We start from the raw sequence: 25,343 nt of genomic DNA on the forward strand, positions 1-25,343 counted from the left end.
TGATTTTTAGTAAAATCGTATCATACTACCCTTATTTCCTATAATAATGACCCAGAGGAATCCTCTGCTGCTAAGAACGAATATGTATATAGCATTGTATAATTTACAAGCAGTTTTAAAGCACATTTTCTTCTTGTTCCTCAATGTTCTGTAACTAGGTAGAGTGGCTGTTATAAAGTAGGAAACTGAGATCCTCTAATGCTGAACCTGACGTCCGCTCCTCTTCCATCCCTAGAATTCCTGATACTTACGTTGTATAATTTTTCTTTCCTCATTAGGACTTATTATCTTCCAGTGTGCTATATAATTTATTTGTTATGCTTCGTACTTTTTGTCTCTCTCCTCCAGCTAAAATTTAACCTTCATGAAGAAAGGGATCTTTGTGTTTTTGGTTTCCTCATGTGTTCCAAACACCTAGGAGAGGGCATTGCACATAATAGATAATAAGCATTGATTAAATGATGAATGCATAGAGACAGGCTACACATCAGAGGATGGATTTAACTGAGTATATCCGTAAGTGTGGGTTAGATTATGCTGCAGTAAGGAGCAATACCAAAATCTCAGTTGCATGGCACTAAAGCGTATTCTGTCTGATCACCCGAAGTCCACTGTGGGCCTCGTGTGGCTCTGTAGGGTAGCTGCCCTCTCTCCATGTGGTGACTTGGCATTTCAGGCAGCTTCAGTCTTGAGTTATCTTCATATCAACGTAAGTTTTTGTGATCTTATGAGGGTAAGAGGACATGGCCAATCACTTACTGGCTCTGAATTAAACCCATTCTACTTCTTTGTAACACAGATTTTGCCCATTCATGTTTTATTGTCCAAAACAAGTCTGACGACCTTACCTATCTCAATGGGTAGCATAACTTCCATGTGTTAAGGAAGAGGAGAACCAGAAATAATAAATGGGAGCATTGTCCATGGCCATGAGATGAAGCAAAAATTACCTGATTTATTTTTTCTATTGTTTGTTTTGTATTTTTTCCCTACTTGTTTATTTTTGTGATATATTTGTTGCTGTTGCAACTAAAGCATAATTAACTCTCTCAATGGGAATGTGTGGTAGTGGTGAATGAAGAAGTAGCCGTAGATAGCCTTAGGGAATTTTCATCATTCTAAAAGGAAATTCTGAGCAGAGATTATTATTAGGATTGGGATTAGGATTATTTTTCTTTTAGAGAAATTATTTTTAAAATCAGAATAATTCATGAGGTTTATCAGAGTATTGATCCCTTGTGATGTTTCTCTTGGTCAGTAACTCTGTAGTTAATCCCTGCTGGATGTATTTGTGACAGGGACCTTATTTTGGTCAATTTAAAAAATTTATAATAACAACTATTACTTATCAAGGTTCAAATACCAACTAGGATTAAGTGCCACGTAGCACATGAACTGTTTTCTATTGTTGTATCTCTAATTCAACATTAAGGTAGTTTGATTACCTAGATTAGTGTCATCGATTAATGAACAAGCCAGAATTCATTTAAATTACAAAAGACCATAATTTATTCTTTTACTCTTCTTATGGTAAATGTATTGGCTTCTCCTACTTCCCTCCCCCTCTAAAAAACTCCCCAAAACATAACTCATCCCATCCCAAAATAATCCAGTGAGCTTTTAGGGGTCAAACATTTTTAAAACCATATATGCTTCTCTCTTTAGCCCCCCATTGCCTAGTGTAGTTCTTGGTACATAACTGGTTCTCAGCACATTGAATTGAATGTTCCACTTTCCCATGCAATGCATGAATCATTAACACATTTGTATTTGTTTTCTATTACTGTCCTAATAAATTACCATAAATTTAGTGGCTTAAACCCATTTTTTCCATCTCAACAGCCAACAATGGTGGGTAGAATTCCTCTCACACTTCAAATCTCTCCTACCCCTTCCCTCTGATAATCTAGGATAATCTCTATTTTAAAATCCATAATCTTACATCTGCAAAGTCACTTTTGCCAGGTAACATAGCATATATGGGTATGGCACCAGAGGGCAAAGGTTATGGGGGCCAGAATTTTGCTTACCACTATTGAAGTAGACTTTATGGAGAGTTTGTTCTATCCTCCTTTAAAGACTTCATAAAGTGAAGTTGTTTAAAAGAGGTTTAATGAAAGTTTGCATTAAACTAAGCACTTTCTTTTTTGGACAGATACTTTGACATTAAAATTTCACATTTTTATTATAAACCTTTATAGGTGTTTTATTGCATTGTGATATACATTTGCTTTTTAGGGAAGAATATACCATACTTGGCATAATATAAATTTTGCAGACAAGTTCCCTCTGTCGTTATTGTTAGTTTATTGGCACTTTTTTGTTTTGGTGTGTGTGTGTGTGTGTGTGTGTGTTTAACAAAAGTTTATTTAATTCTCAAGGGACTTCTCTCCTCAGTTCCAGTCCTGCTTCTTGAGTGGCTTACTCCTTCAGAGATTAGCATATAGGAGATAAAAAGTAATCTTAACAATACTTAATTAGAAAAGCCAATCTTCTATAAAATCTAAATACATTATATACTCCAAAGGTGTATGTAAGTAATTGGGGGTAATTAGTTGCTATTTAAACAAGTCTATGCAGCAGAGTTGCATTTATTATACACAAATGAAATGTTTCCTGTCTGACTGCTGGAAAGGAGAAAAACAAATGAGAATAGTTAGATTAATAATGTTTCAATTTCCATTTTACTTGTTTTCATAATGTCCCCCCGAAGAGGAAAGATGGAGAATTTTCTTTTTGCATGTACATGTGTGACTTTAGCTATTACGTGTGTTTGTTGTACATCCTGAAAATGGCATAGATTAAAAAAAAAAACAAACTAACTAGGACTCTCTGATACTGATCCTTGTGCTAGATAATATTTGAAACCCCTTCGGGGGAAATTGTTGTTTTTGTTGTTTTTATAAGATTGTTTGAACCCTCTTTACCTTCCACAGTGAGACAAATGGTTCTCAGATTTTGTGATATTACCAGAAGAGTAAATGCATGGCCATCACTCAAACCAGATATCAGCATTTTCACACCGGAGTCTCTTGAGTATACAATTCATGTTCCCCACACTATTTCCAAGTGTGATATAGCTTCTGATTTCAACTTGGGAAATTAGTGTTCCTGAACCAGGCATTAAAACAGTTTCATTTTTGGTGCCAAGTGCCACCTGTGGTCACATACTGGTTTTCCCCACACCTTTCCCTAGCACCTTTCTTTGGCTTATTCCCCGTCATAGTCCAAGGTGGGTTGGGGCCGGAAAGGCAGCATATGTTCAGTGAGTGCTATAGGCTACTTGCACTGTTTTATTTTTAACTTTCAGCCCTTTCTAGACTTAAGTAATAGCTCCAGGAAGAAGCTATTATCTAATTTTAAACTGTGCACATTTAACCTCCCCATCACTGTAACGAGTATGTATTTAAAACAATCAGAGTAGCTGCAAAGAGCATAATTTCCACATAGAGCCCATTGAGCCCAGGCCCTTATTCCTGGCTTTTCGTATGTACATCCTGACTTTTAGAAGATTTCTCTGTTTCTTAATTTGGAAGGATACAGAATTTTGTTATTGTTGTTATAATTGTTTAGTTATATTTCACAGTGGAGAGTTTTAATGGAATAACTGTCTATTTAAATGCAAGGGACAGGGCGCCTGGGTGGCTCAGTTGGTTAAGTGACTGCCTTTGGCTCAGGTCATGATCCTGGAGTCCCCGGATCGAATCCCACATTGGGCTCCCTGCTCAGCGGGGAGTCTGCTTCTCCCTCTGACCCTCTTCCCTCTCGTGCTCTCTATCTCTCATTCTCTCTCTCAAATAAATAAATAAAATCTTTAAAAAAAAAAAAGTAAATGCAAGGGACAGAACTACCTGGTTTGGATTCCAAGTCCACAATTTACCCATTTTGTGATCTCTGGCAGATTAGCTGAACTCCCAAAGCCTCTTCTCTAAAACAAGGTAACAGTAGAGGGGCGCCTGGGTGGCTCAGTCGTTAAGCGTCTGCCTTTGGCTCAGGTCATGATCCCAGGGTCCTGGGATTGAGCCCCGCGTCGGGCTCCCTGCTCTGCAGGAAGCCTCCTTCTCCTTCTCCCACTCCCCCTGCTTGTGTTCCCTCTCTTGCTGTGTCTCTCTCTGTCAAATACATAAATAAAATCTTTAAAAAAAAAAAAAGATTTGGACACTAAAACAAGGTAACAGTAGTAACATCTCCTGAAGCTACATAGTAGTCCTCATTTCACTAGTGCATGAGCCCCATGAGGTCAGGACTTAATCTGTTTATTTCTATCTCTCCAGCACCTAGAACAGTGTGTGCCCTGTAGTAGGAACCTGCTAAACATTTGTTAAAAGTTCAGCGAGATAATACATGCAGTGCATTTAACACAGTGCCTAGAGCCGAGTAACAAGAACAATACAATTTCCTGGGTTTCTCTCCCTCTGCATTATTAAAGCTCTTAAATGTCATCAGGTGCATTTAAAAGATGACAAATTTTAGAATTGTCTTTTGCAGAAAAAATATTAGTCTACCGCTCAGCCATTCTATATTAACCTTAGATAATACTCCTTAAAATTAAATACATTGGACTTCTCTCTTTGAAGTCTGCCAACATAATTTCTGGGCTGACTTAAGAGTATGAAGGAGAGAATGACAATTCATTCTTATTCCCCAAAGTTGTGTGTATCTGTATTTTTTTTTTAAATCAAACTGAGGTATAAGGTGACTCATGTCCTTTTAATGTTCCCAACAAGGCAGGTTCAAAGCTTCTTTTCTGCAGTTTGCTTTAATTCTAAGAGAGAAAAAGCAACATTTCTAAACTGAATTTGCTTGTTTGTACTCTCTGACTTAAAACACTTCACTCGGCTGTCCTATGTAATAGTTTTAAAAAGGAATATATTACTTCTTTCCATTTCACTTTCCATATGGATTTTTGTAGGGTTTTTATGAGTGCTGCAGAATTTAGAGCAAAATGATGTCAGAAATCATCTCCTCTTTCTCATCCCTGCATCTTAGAGGTGAGGAAAGTGAACAAAAAGAGAAGTTAAGTGGTCTTAGTTAGTGAGGTAAGATGTGAAACAGTGTTTGACCTTTGACTGGTTTTGCTCTGCCTTCCTTGTTTAAAACAAACAAAATGAAACAAAAAAACAGTAACCCACTCTAACCATATAAACAGATGCCTCAGTAGTGCTATTGTTTTTCTCAATTCAAGTCTTTGCAGAAATTATGCTACTGAATGTTGAAAAAAGTCTGCATATGACTTGTTCCGATAAAAGGGAAGTTATTAATTAATTTAGTCATATATTCCTTAACAGCATGTTAGCAGAATTTTTTGACTCTCTTAAACATAATGTAGAACTTCTGAAAATCAGTCTTTTTGTTCAGGATAAATTTTAGAATGTTTTTGTTGTTAATAGAGTATACACAGTGTACAACTTTTCTCATATAGCTAGAATAAGTCGATTAATGCAATTAAAATTTGTTTATATTTGAATGATTGTCAGTATATTTTAAAGAAAGGTCAGATAGCATTTTCAGTTGTTAGCAATTTTCTCTTAATATCAGCCTTTCCCTGTTTTTTTAAGATGTTATCATCCATTTCTTACTTTCATCATATCAGGAGGTTAAAATGGCATAAATATCTGCTATAGTGAAATACATTCCCATTTTAGCTATAGCCATAAATTCTCGAAAGATTAGTGAAATTACACAACCTGCCGTCTCCATGTCCCTCAGTACATAGTAATTTGCATGATTGTTTTAATGTCTAATCATATCACTCTACAACTCTCCCTTTTCTTGTACAGCTGTTAAAAGAAGTCACAACATTCTTGAGGCAGTAGTAATAATAGACACAGCTGTCGCGGATTTAAAAAAAAAGGCTTTTAGGAAATAATTATATATCCATTAAGTTTGAAATGTGGAAGACCTATCACTGCATTTAAATGTATTTCAGATTTTCCTGAGCAATTTAAACTTTTCGACCTCTCTACTAGGTAGAGAGGAAGGACGAGCCCGTTTATGTGATGGGGCTCAACCTCTCTGCTCCGTGTCAGTCAGCCAAAGAGCCCGTGTCCACAACGGAGGTGCACTTTAGGGATCATGTAGGAGGGAGCAAGTGGAAACTCCCTCTTAACACTGGGCTCAGCAGTTAATTATGAATTGATCCAATTAATAATTGTAGTGCAGGATACAAACTTTCTTCTTTTCCTACATAATGACTCTTTTGGAAGTGTGTCAATCAAAAAGGTGAGTAACATCCTTAGATTTACATTTTAATATACATTCAAGATTTGTATAATTTAAATATTAAAATAAAATATGCATGTTTAGCATAAGGAAGTTTGTTATATATAATATGAAGAAGAATCAGTGTCTGAGTTTACAGTAGCAGCATTAGCCACTCTTTGTAATGACCTCCAGCAGCTCACTAGAAAAGGCTTCTCTTCACATTAAAATTTTTTACATTATAAGTTTAGCATAGTGGAATTCCTAATCATTCTTTTCCTCTGCTTCCTTCACTTGCGGGTCATCCATGAGTTCAGTTGTGTTGCAGTTAAGGTGTTATGCTGGGGCTAATCTCTGTAAAATGCTAGCATTTGTTCTTCTTTTTCCCTATCATCAATCTTTCACACTCATATCAAACCCCTAATGTATCAGCAGGTTTCCCAGAGCTACTGGTTAAAATTACCTTTGCTTTCGGTAAACTCTGAACCTTCAAGCCTCAGTGTTTTCAGTTGCCCCCTGTGGATTCTGTGAAGCCTCTCTCTGCACATTCCTCACTGCCAGTCACTTGCTTTATGTCCTGAAACCAAGAGCCTGTGCAGAGCCCCCTGACTATTCCAGCTGTACCTACCACCATTCCTTAAATGGAGAAAGGGTGTAAATACCTCCGGTAATCGGTGTCGTGTATGCAAACTACAAGGGAAAGTGGTTGGAACTCCCAAAGCTAGACAGCTTGTGTTTATTTTACCCAGTAACAGTTCAGATTGTTTAAAATTCTAGCCATTTCTGAAAGTTTCTTGGCTTTTCTGACCCTGACAGGGATTGGCAGATTTACCCGTCTTCAAAGTAAATGCTACACTGAAATAATTTGTTTCTTAAGGTTTGTCTTACTAATTGCCTACGTGAATTGTTCATATTTTATTTAAATTTATTTTATCCTCCTGTGTGCCTGTTCTTTCTTCACTTCTTCACTTCCATAAATACTTCCCTTTTGTACATTCTGACTAGGACTGTCCCCGTTATTAGTAAAAATGGATTCCAATATAGATGGAATTTCTTGTGAATACACGGTTCGTGATGTTTTCACCTTCAGCACAGTCTAGTTTTCACACACAACTATTAGGTTACAACCTTATTCTTTTGGAAAACTGAGTCCTGCCGTTGAGGATAATGCTTTGATTATTGATGTGACTCTTCCTGTTCGCAGTTCAGTACTGGGAGTTACAGTCTCATTAAGATTTACACTAAATATCTGGGGAGTTCTTGAAAATTAATAGAAAAAGGAGAACGCCCTTCTGTCTGTGAGTAGCAGCATATTCTTGGTAGGTTTTGCCATGAGCAAGTAAAATTCCAAAATATTGTTCTCAAACTTTGTCTATTTGGCAAAAAGTCTTAGGCTAATAGTAGTGAAGTAGCCATCTAAATATGAAATTTTAAGATATTCACTTTGAAAGCTACTTAAGTGTTTTTACCCTTCAACATATAACATACATGCTTTGCCTATTTTAAAATAGATATTAATTTATTACATTATCATTTATTATGTTAGTCTTTTCTAAAATGGCCATAAAAAAGGGAAACAAGTATAAGCATATCAAAAGAAACAAAAATAAAAATTATCCAGAGTATCTTGTCTTTAAAAAAGTCTCATTAGTATTACTCAGACATTTTTCCAGAATGTCACTGACCTTTCACATATGTTATTATATAACCCTTTGATGTACAAAAGTCTGTTGTATTCTTTCTAAAATGGTAGTAAGGATACGGAAGGTTAATGATTCTATCACTCTTAATTTTAAGAGCTACAACTGTGTTCTAAGGAATGCTTCTGTTAAAGCTAATGAACATGGTTTATTTATACACACTACCGAATTGTTATAAATTAATGTTTATATTTAAGTAAATGATTATATGATCATGCTTAATTGCTTGGGATATGCAAGTCATATTTTTTCAAAATAAAGAAATGAAGCCAATGTGAATCACTTAAGTAGATTTTCTTGTTAGAATTCCTTGTTTTTCCTTTAGTTAAGCTCCTGAGATTCTCCCTGAATCGATCAAAAGTTTAACTCACCACAAACTCACCACACCCTTTTTAATATAGGATGGATGTCGATGTGCTGCTTAAGGGTCAGGGAATAGAAGAAATTAAATAGTTTTAAGTATTCACAAAAACGATTTCCTGATTCTAATGAATGATTTTGGTGACATATTTTAATCTAGAATATTGTGTGTAAAATTTCTTACCACAGCTGCATCTTCCTTTTTATACTCCTCTTGTTTTGTTTGGTTTGTTTTTTGCAGTGGGTACACCTTATTACATGTCTCCAGAGAGAATACATGAAAATGGATACAACTTCAAATCTGACATCTGGTCTCTTGGTTGTCTACTATATGAGGTAGGTAATGTTGATAAAGTCCACATATTGATGTATTTTTAGTTACTGTAATATATTTCCTCTATCCTTATAGTATACACTTATTTTTTTCTGGATGGTGTTTAAGAATTAGCTTTTTAATTAGGAAGGGTTAATTTCTTGACTTAGTAACTGCTTTTGTAATGGTAACTATACATTCCTGCATATTTACTTCCTCTAAATATTTTTTAAATTGTTTCCTTTTATTGAGAATTTTATTTTAAAAAATGTTTTTAATATTAATATGATGTTATCCTGTATATCTTATTTATAAAAATGTACATTTGAACATCTGTAAAATAACTTGCTTATCCATGCACAGCAGGAGAGGTATAATGGAATGGATTTAAAACATGAAAGCATGGTAAATATCTTTTTCAATATTTCTTTTGCTCTTACATAGAGTAATTTAGCTTCAAGGATAGTAGGTAAATAGATCATTTTTCTAGGTTACCACTTAATTTCATTTCCATGAGTAACAGTTGTATTGGTAAAGCTTAGTGAAATTCTCTCTCCCCTGTTCTACTGGTGATAATTTATCAAAGGAAAATGGAATCATCTAGGTATATCCTCTTAACAAATATTTCAGTGCGGTAATTTGGATGGGTAGAAAAAAAGGCATATTATATAAAAGCACATTTTACATTCATGTTATAGAGTAATGGTATCAAAAAGCACTCACAACTAGTGACTTATGTAAATTTATTTTTTAATCCAATGGTAATTTTCCTAGTGATACAGGCTTTAAGTCAGAGCTGCTAATTAAAGGTTAGTCTACATCTGAGTAACTATAAAATAAAATGAAGGAAAATAATACATGGAATCATTTTCATGTTTTAATGTATACAAAAGAAATCTAAAGTGGATAGATAGAAACCAATGTATTTCTTACTCATATTTTGTGTTTCCTATCCTCCTGACTTAAATGAAATATATCATGAGATCAGCTATTTTAATTCCCCAACCACTACTTGGAAGTAGAGCATTAGAAGGTTTATTTTTTTTTTTAATGTGTATCATGATCTTTATAATTATTATATTATGGTTTACAGATTTCCTTAATTTAAGGAAGCTGAAATTGTTTATTTTGTTCTTTCTAGTAAAGTCACTAATGGCCACTTTAAAAGAATAGATTTTTAAATGTTCTTAAATAACATCTGTAGGCTAATTTTTATGAATTAGTGATATGACAAAACATGTTTTTAGGTATGCACACGAGATTAAAAGAGATTATGCTCACTATATTACATTCTGTTACTAATTTGATACAATGCTGAAAAGAATTGATTTGATATTAAATTACTATAATGTTTAAAAGTCACTGTACATTTTTAAATATTTCATATTTATTTATGTAACATTAGGTTCCTCAGGCCATAGTCTAATATTATCAAAGTGGCATTTTCCTTTAAACACCTGAAAGTAAACAGCAAATTGGCTTGCACTAACAAGATGAAATTTAGCAATGAAAAAGAAAAAGTTCAGTTAAGGTAATAAATGTTTTTTGAGAGGTTTGCAAATTCTTTTAGGGCTACTGGAATTTTATGTCTAAACTGAAATAATTCTTCACATTCTGGATTTGCCTTTGAGAGGCAGTGTCTCATTTTTATGTGTATTTAAAATGATCACCAAAATAGAAATTATTTCTTTGGACACTCCTATATCCATGAGTTTTATGTGTTGTGGATAATTTTGAGTTAAAGTATTTATCATGATAACATTAGTTTCATCTCAGTGAATTTTCTCAGTTCCTCTATGCAAGTCATGTGGAAGAACTAAAATTTTTGTAAAGATTTAATTTATCTTTATGTTCTATCTCCTTCCAGTTATGTTTCAATATAGTGCTAATAGAAATACCCAGCAACTTAGCCTTAAAAAATTGGCCACAACCTCTCGTGGACATTCTATATTATATCCCTCCAAGAATTTACTATTAACAATGAAGGAGTAGGAAGCTTTTTTGAAAATGTATTTTAAACTCAGAAAATTAGACTTTCAAATATTCCTGAAACCTCAAAAAAAAAAAACTAGCAGTACAGTTTTAATTGATATGCAACAAAGTAGACTTTACTAATTAAAATCAAGATGCTGTGCTTTTGCTACACGGACCTTTACATGGAAAAGTAGGTTTTACACATTTCCTTTATTGTTCAGCGCAGCAATTGCATCCTTACAGGGTTGTAGGTTGGTGGCTTACAGTTCAAAAAAAAAGAGAGCTGCCACCAGCCCCGAAGACAGACAGTGGGCTTTCGTCCCTCCGACACCCCCAGAATACTAATCAGGAAAGTCAGACCCTGGAGGTCAGGGAGCAAGTCAATCATTCTAGCGATCGTCTCAGTGTGGAGGATCAAATTAGCCTGAAAAATTCAGCTGCTGGGAGGAGAGGGCGAGCAGCTGTCAGGGGCAGCATCGAGATGCACTAATGAACCAGATGAATAGTGCAAAAGCTTGAAAATAAAAACAGGACAGTTGACATTTTTCATCTGTCAAAGCAGGAGATGCATGAAAATATACTATTCCTGTTTTAACTCCTTAGGGGACATTCAGATTTTTTTTTTTTTAAACACTCTGCAGTATTGAGACAAAAGTACTATAATGAACTCCTAGCATATGATAATGAATATATGTACATTTATGTAGGGTTTTTGCAAACATGGAAAGACTATAGTTTATATATACAGTGTATTTTTTAAGGTGGCCTTTATAATACTCTGTCATAAAGAAAGTGTACTTGCATTTTAAACAAAACAAAACAAAAATGTTATTACTGATAGCTCCTCTTCTAGAAATTTCCTCTCGGATGGAGGGTTTTACATGTTTAGGGCCATTTATATTGTTTTTACTTTTCTCTCCTCATGTGGAACAGCCACTCCTGAGATTGTTTCATGTAGGTTTATACAGGTTTCATATAAAATGTAGGCTAAGTAAAACTATGCCAAGCTACTTTGCAGGTTTGATTTCCAGTGCCATCCCCTCCTCGTTTAAGGCTCTGAAGGAGTTAAAACTCTGTCTGCAGCACCAGAAGACAGATGAGAGCCATTTTCAGCTTGTCCTGTCCCCACTGACGCTCACTGAGTAGCACAGCATGGACTAGCGTGTTTCACACACACTCTGCCTGTCTGGGGAATGTACACATTGTCCTTCCAAAATCAAACTTATTAGCACATGTAGAAAAGGGTGACTGACTTTGGGGCAGCCTCGCACTCCGTGTTGTATTCTTGCTGCTGCGGTTCAAAGATTTAGAAGGTTTTGAACAGGATGCGAACATTTTAAATTGAATTTTTTAGTTTGTAACCCTGCTTACCACAGTACTTGCTTGCACTTTAAATGTCAAGTTAGAACCTTGTCTTAAAATAAATTTAAATTCAATAATGTCTTTTTTAAAGTTGATCATTCTTTGAGTCTTTTTTTTTTTTTCTGCATAGAAATCTCATTCGGATGCCTTGAAGTAGCGGCTATGACTCAGAGACTTTTGAACATATTTAGTGTTTTTGAGGCATTATCAAAAGAAAAGAAGTTCTAGTTCATTGTAAAACACTTGAGGGTCAGTTATAACATTCAGATTGAGAAGACTTTTTTTTTTTTAATCTCAAAATAACCTTTCCCTACAGAAACAGTCATGTTGTATAAAATGCTCTACATTCTACTCCCTAAACCATGGCTTAGATTATAATTCATTTTCAATTTCTGTTTCATTTTAGTGATATTTTGACCATTGCATGGTTGATATATACCACCAATGTCTGTTTAGTCATGAGATATATTACTTGTTTTTATGGCATTATATTCACAAAGAGTTTTACGTCACTCTGTGTTCTTTTTCTTAATGTTACTTTATGTCATATACATTTACGTATACATATATGTATATGTATATGTAAATATGTGCTAACCATTTCTCCCTTTTAGGGAATTTTAAGTATTGAAAAAAAAACCCAAAAATTGAAGTAAGATTTTTAGAACTTACTGAATAATTCTCAGAAAGGAATACTCATAACAATCAAAATGCCAAGATAACTTTATTTAAAGTATTTGTAATTATTTTCTACCCGAGTATAATATACTTGATGAAATCACCTTTAAAAGTTACCATGTAACTATATCAGTTTCACTGGGAGCATTTTACAGATGGCTGCGTTACAGAGTCCTTTCTATGGTGACAAAATGAATTTGTACTCGCTGTGTAAGAAGATAGAACAGTGTGACTACCCACCTCTTCCTTCAGATCACTATTCAGAGGAAGTAAGTCATTTTTTAGTCCATGTGTTTGTCTGTTGTTCATTTTGCTAACGTTTGCATTTTATTAAGAATTTTTTTTTTTCCTGTCCAGAAACACAAATGACGAGTATGGTGGCAGAAATAGCACTTTTCATTCTGTTTTCCTTCTCTTGGAGACTTACTGTTTAAAGAGTTGACTCTGCAGTTCCTAATGTGGAGTGGAGCACAGCACAGCATGTGGTGTGAAATTGGTCACTTCCTAGGTGTGAGGAGACGGAGAGCTGACTTTGCAGCCTCCTGAACACGGCAAAGGGCAAAATTCATGCTCAGACCCCAGCTCGAATTGACCAGCAAGCATGTCTGCCCTTCTTAATAAGGCCACTCCTCATTCTCACAGCCTCAGAACAACCATTATAACTTTCTGCTTTGCAGAACTTCCCTCTCCTCCGTGTTTTCCAAAGTGTGAAACATGCATCTCTTAGCTGTGTGTCTCTCAAGCTCGTACTTTCAGCTTTAGCCTCCCTCCCTTGACCACGCCTGCCCCCTCACCACCTCGCTGTTGTAATCCGATTCCTGTGGGAAATGTTTTGAGGTTATCATTAGCATACATGTTAAAACGTATATTGATGGGATTGAAAATTTTGGAAGACTCTCCTGTATTAAAATCTGAGTCTGAATCCTTGCTTGCTGTGGTAACCCATTAAAATGAATTGTTTTGGCTCTACCCAACATACGGTTTTTTATTGAACAAAACGTCTCCCATTTTAGCCCAGTACATCATGATTTTGCCAGTATTTAAGGTGGAGGCAGGCAGAACAGCAGTATCTTGGGTTAACTAAATGTGTTCACATAACTCTTTTTGGAGAGCTTACTGGGGAATCTACCCAGAGAAAACACTGTCTTGAATTAGGACGTCTCACCCTCTCACGAGCAACAGATTTTTTACCCAAGGGAGATGGCAAGGAGCAAAGGAAAAATATAAAACAATTATAACATTCAGTTATTAGGTAGTCTTGTCGCTCTTTCTATCTTGAAATGAATAGCAACCAGTTTGAGTCTTATATAAGGAAAACTGAGTCAGTATAACTTGAATAATAAATATCTCTAAAGAATTTTTACCATATGTAAAGCACTTGAGGCCCTAGAATGTTATAAGTACCTTTTTTTCTTGTGGTTTTGATACTAATAATCAGTGGTGCCTGGGTTTTTTGTTGTTGTTGTTTGTTTCATAGCCTTTGTGTTCAGGTAATTAAACTCTCATAAGGCAGTGACGATAATTTAGAAGTATTATCTTTATTTGATGTTAATGCTATTATGTTAGCCATTTTTAATTACTATTTTGGGTATAGAATATAAATATGGCATTTCACAAAACCAACTTCAGAACTGCAGGCCTGGAAATACAGTCGGGTGTGAACAATAATGCAAAATGATGGCAAGAATGTCAGGGGCCGCTCTTTGTTGTGTCATTCATGCTGTCTTCTTTTTTCCGTGCAGCGCATGAATATTTCACATATCTGCATCCTCATCCCCCATTCTTCTTGACTAATTTTCAGACTGTCTGAATTTGCATTTCACATGGTAGCTGATTAGGAGATGCCGAGTGCAGCAGCGGAGCCTCAGCAGGCGGTTACCATGGTGACCTTCAGCAGGATTTTAATGATGATACCACTAGTGGTTCGCTGAAGTCGGCCTGCCTGCAGGGCTACTTCACTGCAGCTAAGTGTGAAGTTGGATATGCGGATTCTCAGCCAAGGGGCAAATATCAAAGTCTGGCCCAGATAGAAGGTCTTAGAGTTGGGAGAGGAAAAGAAGATTCCACTTTTTACTTCACTCTATAGAGTTACCAGTTTCGAAAAGAGATACAAAGCAAAACATGTTCTATGGCGTACTCTCCAAAAAAGACAGGATTTTTACCAATGTGAGGAGCAGCTCCTCACATTGGTAAAAATCTGTCCTTGTGCTGTGGGGAAATAGAAGGCTATACAACTGGGTAAACATGGAAACTCAATCTTAGGAAAGAAACGAGGTATGAAAAATACAGACCAATAATGTTAACTTTAATCTGTTCAGTTATGTAGAAAAGTTCTCAGAACAAGAGCTTTGTAATGCAGATGTGCTAATAAATATTTTCTCTCCTTAAGCAGGAACTCTGTTTGTAAAATAATTATCCAGAATTTATGGAAGCAGAAACCTGAATAGATTTGTTGCTGCCATACTTTAAGGGTATCTTAAATATTTTCTTACATAGTAAGCTTTTTCAATCTTTTCAAAGTTCAAATTGCCATTTAATTTTTTAGCATGGCAGAAGATAGGAAACAATGAAAAGTGAAGTATAAAGTTTTTAAATAGCAAACTTTCACTAAGTGTCGATTTTACAGCTAAAATGGGGGCAGTCTTTGTAACTGTTTGAAGAATGAAAAAATTTAAGCGAATTAATGTTCCACTAAATACCTGTTTGAAAGCTTATCAAATTGAGTTAGCTACTGCTAAATTTTTAAGGCTCCAGCCCAAAGAGGTTTAGAAGGGAACATTTCACGAACATAGTGGCTATGCCCCCCGCCAGCCTTGATCAATAGGAATAAGGAACTCTATAAGATTTATTTCTAGGTATAGTCATTCCAGTTAGAGGAACTCAGAGTTTAAAAGCTTGGGAGTTTTTTTATTTCTTATATCCTAAAAAACATAGATACACTTAAACGTTACAGACCAAAAATGAGAAATAGTGTCCTTTGGAGAAATAAGCCTGTATGTCAAATTTTCCTTGTGAATTATGCTATTATTGTTATTATGTACAAATTACTAGGATTCTAGATTGAAATATGTCAGCTGTACATGAATGATACCAAGATACGTATATTTTGTAGCTTAGTAAAATACTTTTGTTTATGACAGTATCTTTGGGTGTTCAGTATTCTTTCTTTTTCCAGTAATGATCTCATCCATATATCAGTGGGGAACTACTGTCCTTAAACCTAAAGATCTTGAGTTGAAAAGATAGGTATTTTTCCTTAGATAGCTCTTAAGTTTAATTAAAATTGGTATCATTAGTGATTGTGAAATTAACATCTGTGAAGCCGACGTTTATTGAACATTTACTATGTTCCAGGAATTATGACTCAGAAGGCCCCTTGTAATCTGATCCAAGCTTATCTCTCCAGACTTACGTATCTCAGGAGACCCTCTTCTTTCCCTCATTCTACCAGTATAGGTTCTACTAAAATTTCCGTGAATTTCCATGAATTTATGGACGCTGTTTCCTCTTTCTGAAACATCCCTTCCCCTGTTCTTTACCAGGCAAACTTCTCTCTTCGAAGAAAAGCTTGGGCATCGTCTTCTGCGTGAAGTTATCCTGCCCTCCTTTCTTCTCTCCCCGTACCCCCCCCCCCCACACACCTCGGCAGTACGCTGCGTGGCGCTTGTCCTGCCCCTGAGGAACAGTAACTGCTTTTTATCTGTGTGTCTCTAGGGCCTGGCATATTAAAAAGGTTCAGTGACTGATTGAGGGAATGAGGAAGTCAAAGAGTGAGATTAAAGGAATAAATGAAAAAAACAAATGCACCAATTATTTGGGAATTGCATGAATGAGGGAAACTTCTCCAAAGAACGCTCCATTCAGTAAAGGTAGAAAATTACCCAAAAAGGCCAGAAGCTGTGATAATTTTATTTTAATGATATTACCCACTATATGACTTTCCATTCTTATCAGCAAGCAGTGTCATTTCTGGAATGCCCAGTGTCCATTTACTGGAAAATAAGACAAACAGATTTTTTCCTTCAGTTTTAGTATTTAATTTCTTTGAGAGTCACAGGAGTGGTCATCAAAAGTATGCATTTTCAGGGCGCCTGGGTGGCTCAGTCATTTAAGCGTCTGCCTTCGGCTCAGGTCATGATCCCCGAGTCCTGGGATCAAGCTCCGCATCAGGCTGCCTGCTCATTGGGGAGCCTGCTTCTCCCTCTCTCTCTGCCTGCCACCCCCACCCCCGCTTGTGCTCTCGCGCTCTCTCTCTCTCTCTCTGTCAAATAAATAAATAAAAGCTTTAAAAAAAAAGTATGCATTTTCACTGTTATTCACTAAATTATCTCATGACTCTTAAGTTGAAAAAAAAAACCCATTATATAGTTATATTGACAATTATTTAGAAAGTACAGAATGCAACTCTATACTGGGTCCTTTTTAGTCAACATATTTTTTGAAAATTTGAGCATTAACATCATGCAGAATATAGATTCTCTTTCAATACCTTTTATGTATTGTAAAAAAATTCCTAATTTAAATAGAGAAGACATGAGAAACATTGAACAGAACTGTACCTTGGTGGTGGTTTTTGGCAGATTTGTCTTCATTTTAGATTTGAACAGAGAAGTTTGAATGGAAACTCTGAAAAGTTGAGTCAAGGGTTTGTAGATGGAAGTGAAAAATGGAAATAAGTAGGGGAGAATAGGGTGATCTTGGTTTGAGAAAATAGAAAGAAACAGGATTTGAAAAAACAATGCTTTGTGTGAAAAAGAAATTCAGCACCTATAGAGCATTGGTGAGAGGGTTAAAAGCTCTTTAATGAAGTCAGCTTATTAGAGCAGTGCTTGTTGATCTGAACTGATTGCTATAGCAGATACATATCTGTTTAGGGGTCATTTTAAGTTCACTGTAAATAACAAAAACTTTTGTAGGACACAATATCTGTGGTTGTCTTCTAATTATATTTTTGAGAACTTGCTAATTCAGTAGGTCATCTTCATTTTATTCCTGGAGAAACCAAAATGTAATTTGGGAAATAGAATTATTGAGCCAGTAATCAATTTTCTAATTATTTAATGCTTCTCTTGTGCATTAAATGTGTTCATTTTGTCACTTTATATTTCCAGCTCACAGATAGAAAGGTATCTGTTTTTATTAAAAATCAATGACTGGGACTACTTCTCAAGTACAGAATTATCTTCTTAAATATCAACCTAAAAGGTCACATCCAATCAAAGAACTAATGGAGAATAAATGAACTCTCATAAACTTTTACCTCACAAATAACAAACTTTTTACTTTAATCCCTCCCCTTTTTTTTTAAAGAGAAATGGAAGGCAAGAGGGGAGGGTTTTGTTCTATCTTTCTGCCTTCCCAGAAATAGTTTAGTGGTGTAGCCCGCTGCTTTCCTTAAATGCATCAATTAAGAATTTCTAGCACTAGGGGCGGCTGGGTGGCTCAGTTGGTTAAGCGTCTGCCTTCGGTTCAGGTCATGATCCCAGGGTCTTGGGATCAAGTCCCACATTGGGCTCCCTGCTCAGCAGGGAATCTGCTTCTCCTTCTGCCTGCCACTCCCCCTGCTTGTGCTCTGTCTCTCTCTCCAGCTTGCTCTCTCTCTCAAATAAATAAAACCTTTAAAAAAAAGAAGAAATATGACTTCTTAAAAAAGAATTTCTAGCACCATTTTCATTACTCTTGGGACAAGAAAAGTATTGATTTTTCCAGAGTGTTTTAAATATAAGGATTAAAGAGCACAGTGCTTTTTCTATGCTTGATGATATATGAATAACAAAATAATAATAAAAATAAATTTTTCATGGGGCGCCTGGGTGGCTCAGTCGTTAAGCGTCTGCCTTCGGCTCAGGTCAGGATCCCAGGGTCCTGGGATCGAGCCCCGCATCGGGGTCCCTGCTCCGCAGGAAGCCTGCTTCTCCCTCTCCCACTCCCCCTGCTTGTGTTCCCTCTCTCGCTGTCTCTGTCAAATAAATAAATAAAATTTTTAAAAAATAAAATAAAAAAATAAATTTTTCATTGAACTAAATGGACTTCAGATATTTTTAGGTTCTTGTAGAGTATAAATATATTTACATGGTTTTAAATAAAATTGGAATACTGATTTCTTTTTCAAGTTTAGAAATCACAGTTTTTTTTTTAAAGCCACGTAAGAACTTTGCCATTAAAGAAATAAGGGCAGTGGTGTTCTTCCCATTTCACACATGAGCAAATAGAGAACCGGGTAGTGCCAGAGCCACTCATAGACTCCAGCACGCCTCCACCTCACAGCATCCCACTGCTTACACTACAAGATCACACCACCTGAAGTAAACTCTCAGGTAATGTGTGAGTGAACGTTTCATGATTTCTTTCCACTGTTAGACTTAGCAGTCCTTCATCTTTCTTTTCTCTGTTCTCACCCACCATCTTTAACTGGGACTCTCCATCCCTCTGCCTTGCGATAACTGGGGGCTCATGTAATAATGAAAGGAAAGAATGAGGAAGCTATTTGCAGAAGGGTAGCATTATTCTTACATATTAGAGTATGTAGACACTGCATATGTGTCCAGTAAGATAGCACATATTTTGATCCATAATCTGCTAATCAAAAAATGTTTAGCTTGTCACAGTTTTACTAGTAAGATATAATTTATTTTCCAAAAGGTTACCCTTAAAGATAGCAAGAGGCAAAGAATGAAGGGGGGGAATCAGAGGGGGAGACAAACCATGAGAGACGATGGACTCTGAAAAACAAACTGAGGGTTCTAGAGGGGAAGGGGGTGGGAGGATGGGTTAGCCTGGTGATGGGTATTAAGGAGGGCACGTTCTGCATGGAGCACTGGGTGTTGTATGCAAATAATGAAACATGGAACACTACATCAAAAACTAATGATGTAATGTATGGTGATTAACATAACAATAAAAGGGACTGCTAAATGAACAATTTAGAAATTATAACTGAATTTTTTACCTAACATTTTTTTTTAAAGATTTTATTTATTTATTAGAGAGCAAGAGCATGAGCGGGGGAAGAGCAGAGGGAGAGGGACAAACAGATGTGGGGCTGGATCCCAGGAACCTGAGATCATGACTCAAGCTGAAATCAAGAGACTGAATCACCCAGGCACCTACCTAACATTTATAAATAATTTTTGTTTATATTTAAATTCAGAGTATGTTTGGGGCACCTGGGTGACTCAGTCAGTTAAGTGTCTGCCTTAGAATCAGGTCTGGCTCCCTGCTCAGCGGGGAGCCTGTTTCTCCCTCTGCCACTGCCCCTCCCCCCACCTCATGTGCTCTATCACTCTCTCTCTCTCAAATAAATAAAAATAAAATATTTAAAAGAAAGAAAGAAATTCAGAATATGTTTAAAGAAGCTTATCATGAAATTTGAGTCAGTAACAAAAACATGACCTTTGTTTTAGTCATAAAAGAACTACTTCGTGTATATAAGGGAAAAACTGAAAGTGTCAGGTACAGATTATTTTTGCATATTTTGAAGTTAAACTAAGCTTTAGTAAGCTTTTTTATTCATTTGAGCAGCCTAAATAGTTCTATTTTATAGTTGCTAGATTCACAAATTTTAATAGAACTATATAAATTCCCTGGAGTTGTTAGTTGAAATTAACCAATGTTATTTAAATTGGTACTGGAAGATTCTTCCTAATACACTATCCCAAGAATATTTAAATGAGAGATGTTAAATTAAATGGCACAATTAATGTTTGGCGCGAAATCTTTAGTTTTCACAAATATTTCTGTACTCCTTATAATCATGTAATCCAGTGCTAAGTGAGATGAGACTGTTTATAATAAATATGTAACTGTGCCGTTATTTATTAAGATTAACATTGGATGTTATTTCAAACACTGTTAATAATATTTGATTTTCCTTCTTAAAAATGGGTTTAGTAAGTTAGGTATTCTCATCACTTATAATGTCAATTGACCACCTTACTTAGAGTTGCCATATAAGATTAGATCTTAAGCTTTGAATGTTCCATTTTTGTTTAAAAAATATATTTAAGTAGGCCCTTTGTTCACTTATGCTTCTGAAGTGACACTGGGGACTTGCTCCTTGAAGACACGAATCCAAAACGGTGCCCTATATTTCACATATCCTGTGGGATCCTATAAAACCATGTAACTTTCTGTAAGACTTTCACAGTTTTCAAAAGACACACTGAATGATCTTCAGTTGTGAAATATAGACATTACATTACCTTATATCTGTGTAAGATTGCTTTTTTTCCCCCCTTTTCCCTCTACCCCCAAGTCAATCACTAGTGACGCTTTGGTGTACAAGTTGGATACGCCTAATCATTTTGTATAAATATCTAAAGCTCCAAAATATAGTGTACTTTAATGTATTAGACCCACTTTGGGGTGCTAAAATGTGTCCTTGGGTAGATGGAAATTGGGTATATCTGGGAGGCTGATATAACATAATTGGTCTCAGAGGGATTAAGATGGGGGTGAAAAAGAAACAGTACCAATAGCACCAGTCTTTATTATTCTGTTGAGAATTGTGTTAGTGACCTAAAGCTATAATGTACAAAGAGCCCTATTGTTATTACCTGTACGTGACTGAACTTGATACATAATTGGGTTATCGCCCTGACAACAATGACTGTTCACACTCTCTTCTTTTTAATATTTCTGGTGCTAACCCACATGCTTTGATATTTCTTTGGAAATATATAGATCAGTCTATATTAGTATATTAGTATTTTCTCCACTTTACTGAAAACAAATATTAATTTCCATATGACTGTGATTTTATAATCCTTTAGAAAGGTTATAGAGAATTCATTTTATTTTTACTGTACGCTTTTTCTCATTTAAATGTTTCTGTATTGCTTTTTAAATATCCCTTAAGCATCTGAATTAAGCAGTTTTTGTCTTCTCTGATTTTGTAAAGGCTTTTGCATATTCAGATCTCTGTTTCGCCTATTTTTATCTTGTTATATAAAACATTTTAAAAAAAACAAAGTACATATTTTTATAAACATGTGTTAAGTAACGCAAACTAATTTTTTTGACATAATGTAAGCCATGAAATGTTTCTTTACTTCTATTTATTTTTTATCAAAGTTGTAATATCTACTGATTTTGGCATTATTTCTCTAATTTGAAGGAATAAATGAAAAATGAATTCCCTCAATTCAAACACAAAGATTTTTTTTTGAGCAAGTTGCCTAATGATGTTATTAGAATTAAAGCCTGACGTACAAGAATGTATAGGAAATTCTTAAAGTGATTGTATGAACATGTTTTCCTCGAACATGGTTAATAATAATAGTACTTAGAATTTTTGCAGACTATTAGTTAAATGTTAAAGGTTTTTAACTTCTTTTCTTCCAGAGGCTTATGGGAACTTTTTTTTAAAATATAAAGACTAACATTGAGGGAAATTGCTAAGATAATTACCACATTCTGATTATTTAATGTCTGACTTTCTGATAGAAAAATTAGAGACATTTTTTATAATTTATCAAGTCACTATGTAAGTTTATAATCTGGCATAAAGAAACCATCCATGTTAAAATTCAACTACATTTTATTTGTTTGGAGGGAGTTACTGTCACTTTAATCAATGAGTCAGATTAGAAATAACATTAAAATTGTCACTCGAAGCATAATACTAATCTTAATATTTTTGTGTTATCATTTAAATGTATCTCTTACGGATAAAGTAGGCCTGTATCTCATTGTGAGTTTTGTAGAATGCTAGAGAAAATTTTTGGGTTTGCTTTTTGATCAAAGTTGGCCTATGAAATATGAGGGCAGATTGATTAATTTAGAAACTAGATGAGCCAATGTTAGAGCTAGCATTCTTTTGAGAATCAAATAGTCTAAAACTGTCTTTGTCTATCTGGAAGGTCTCCCACTTTTGTGCAGAGGTGGCCGTGAGGGAACCTGCAGACCACATTAGGATTTTTCGCAGGCAGTATAACACAGTAACTTTAAAAGCCCAGACTCTGAAGCTAGACTACTTCAGTTCAATTTCAAGCTGTTCTCTTTACTACCTTTGTGACCTTGGGAATGTTACTCCTCTGTAAAATGTCATAGTAGTAGTGCTTACCTCAAAGAGTTGTTATTAAGACTGAATCATTAAGCCATGTGCAGATGTATAGAATGGTGCCTGATTCATGATAAGAACTCAATAAATACCAGCTTTTCGGAAATGGTTTTCTCTCTGCTCTGGTACTAGAAATAACATATAGTCAAAGCCCCAGAGTTACCTTATAGAGCATAAAGATCTTACCATATAGAACATGAAAATGTTCAGGGGACTGTATTCCAGTTTTTCACTGGAAACCTAAGAAAACTAACTACTGGTTGTATCGAGCATCTCCATCTAAGTAACGTGGCCTCTAGACGTGTCTCCTGGCTGTGAAAAATGAAACTATGAGTAACCAAATGAACCTGTTATAGGGTAGTTATTTAACAACTTAAAATTTGGAAACTGTCTGGCAAAGGTAAGAGTTTTTCCTCTTCCTCTGCTTAATGACTTTTAAACTCTCTATTCTGTCTCTTAATGTTTCTGGTTTCTGATAAGTAGGTGACAGTTTTATCCTCCTATTCATGATAGCAGGAGCACAAATAACTCTACCATGTAAAGTGAAACTGTACTTTTGTATACGTTCAAAGAAGACAGGGTGAGATGTGACCTTATTTATATAATGTGAATTGTTGTTATCTGGTATGACAAGAGACCATTCATAGATCCATATAAATTTGCAATTTTAAACCAAATTATTAAAGACATCAAACTTAGTCCATGGCTGTTTGTAACATGAAAGTAAATTATGTTGTGATTTTTTTTCCCTTTACATTGCCAAAGACTGTTGTAGCTGATTTTTCCTCCACTACGTTAACAAGTCTATTTAGATGTATCTTTAGAACAACCAGTAGTTATCTCATATATATCAAGGAAAACTGCATCCATTTAAGAATGCAGGTCTGTGTAAATCTCCCATTTTGTGTTCCACTCTGCCTTTTTTTCAAAAAGGATTTGAGATAACTTACAGTAAATGACATGACTTGGGGCACCTGGGTGGCTCAGTCAGTTAAGCGTCTGCCTTTGGTTCAGGTCATGATCCCAGGACATCCTGGGATCAAGCACCATGTCAGGCTCTGCTGAGCAGGGAGTCTGCTTCTCCCTCTCCCTCTGCCCCTCCGCCCACTTGTGCTCGCTCTCTCAAATAAGATCTTTAAAAAAAAATTAAAAAGTAAAATAAAAAAAAAGACATGACTTAACAAGTTATTAAAATAGAAATGGAAGTACAAATTCAGAACCAAGGATTAAAGAGAATGCAGGCACACCTATCTTACTGACCAGCAGAGTTGCCATGGTTGAGCTGTTCATCTAGTTATTGCTTCCTTTCTGTCAGGGCTCAAAGGGCTGTTTCTGTTTTTAGGGAGGAAATATACCAGTTCCTCAGAGAAGACAAAGTTTTCTCCCACTAAATTATAATAGAAACATCTCCTATAAGGATCTGTGAGTAATGTACCAGGCAGTATCTTTAGTAGCAACTATACAGAAAATACCTACATGGTATTTGATAAAAGTCAGAAGCAAACATTAAAGCATGGTTTTGGAAAGGCGATTTGGCAGCTGGATAAACCATTGTGCTCCCATGATTTAGCTTCTCGTGGCCTAATTTGATTAAAGGGTAGAGCTAAGATTATCCAAAGTTATAAAGATGAATCTTATCCTATACAGGGTCTTCCTTAAATTTTCATTTTCTTAGCAGGAGTTTCATAGGAGCTATGTAGCACACCTTTCAGTACTCTTTGAACATTCAGATTTTTCAGTATTCAACACACCGTTAAATATTCTTTGACAAGGATTTAGAATGATGGATTCTATTCTTCTGATTTGCTTAAGAGAAAACAAACAGCAAGTCAGCTTTGACACCGTTGATTAAAGCTGAGGCATCTCATGATTGTGTTCATTGGATGGAAGTCAGACCAACCTCTTGAGTATTTGAATAAAGTACCTGAGACGCTAGCTTCTCTACTCTGTGATGGCCACCACATAACTAGTATTTTCTGTCGATACCTAGTAACTCATCTCTCTTGATGGGAACTCAGATAATACCTCAGACTAAGTGATATCCCTCTATAGTGGTAATGATTTGAAATTCAACCAATTAGAAATCATTATGCATGCAGATCTGCATTAGTTGTCATGAGGAATTCAAACCAAAAGGCCAAGTTAGATAAAAGTGGGCAAGCTCTCAACAATGGGGAATGGAAAAGGCCTGCATTAAAAATCAAATGACTTGGGTTCCAGTTCAGGTTTCACCATCAATTTTTTAATTGGTTCTTAGGTTTGTTTTTTTTTCTCTCTGTAAATTGAGACTGTTATGAGAGATTACAGTACTTAAAAGGATATGGAAGATTTTGTAAAATATTAAATCCTATATAAATACAGGATTTTTTAAAGTCCAGAATGATACCTGCCTTTAAGTAAGACCAAATTAACACATGAATATTTAAGAGAACGATAATGGTGCAAAATTATGTTCAGTATAGGTAATAACGTTTCACTAAAGCTGTCTCCTTTATCTTCATGATCTTGATATAGGAAGAATCACAAAAATTGTTTAATATATAGAATTCAGTTATTTAGATATAGATTCAGAATTAAACCCCAAATTCAGGAATTCACAGTTCCACCCGAACTGCAATATGTTCATACCTCAAATGTGATACCTTCAAAACTTAGTGGCCCTGTTGCCCCTGCAAAGTCACTCTCTCTTCTTTGT

General features: G+C 35.5%; 1 protein-coding gene across 5 annotated transcripts in view; it reads left to right on the forward strand.

Moving 5' to 3' along the window:
- NEK7 (NIMA related kinase 7) overlaps positions 1 to 25,343 on the forward strand; it is a 163,904-nt gene that overhangs the window by 129,393 nt on the left and 9,168 nt on the right. For all 5 annotated transcript variants that reach the window (XM_073884597.1, XM_073884596.1, XM_025855049.2 and 2 more), the window contains 2 exons: positions 8,503 to 8,597; positions 12,744 to 12,857. In XM_073884597.1, coding sequence (XP_073740698.1) covers positions 8,503 to 8,597; positions 12,744 to 12,857 — 209 coding nt within the window. The remainder of the gene's footprint in view (positions 1 to 8,502; positions 8,598 to 12,743; positions 12,858 to 25,343) is intronic.

This window comes from Callorhinus ursinus, unplaced genomic scaffold, assembly GCF_003265705.2.
Source record: "Callorhinus ursinus isolate GAN/ISIS: 27379988/994484 unplaced genomic scaffold, GSC_fseal_2.0 scaffold57, whole genome shotgun sequence".
In the NCBI taxonomy this organism is placed as follows: Eukaryota; Metazoa; Chordata; class Mammalia; order Carnivora; family Otariidae; genus Callorhinus; species Callorhinus ursinus.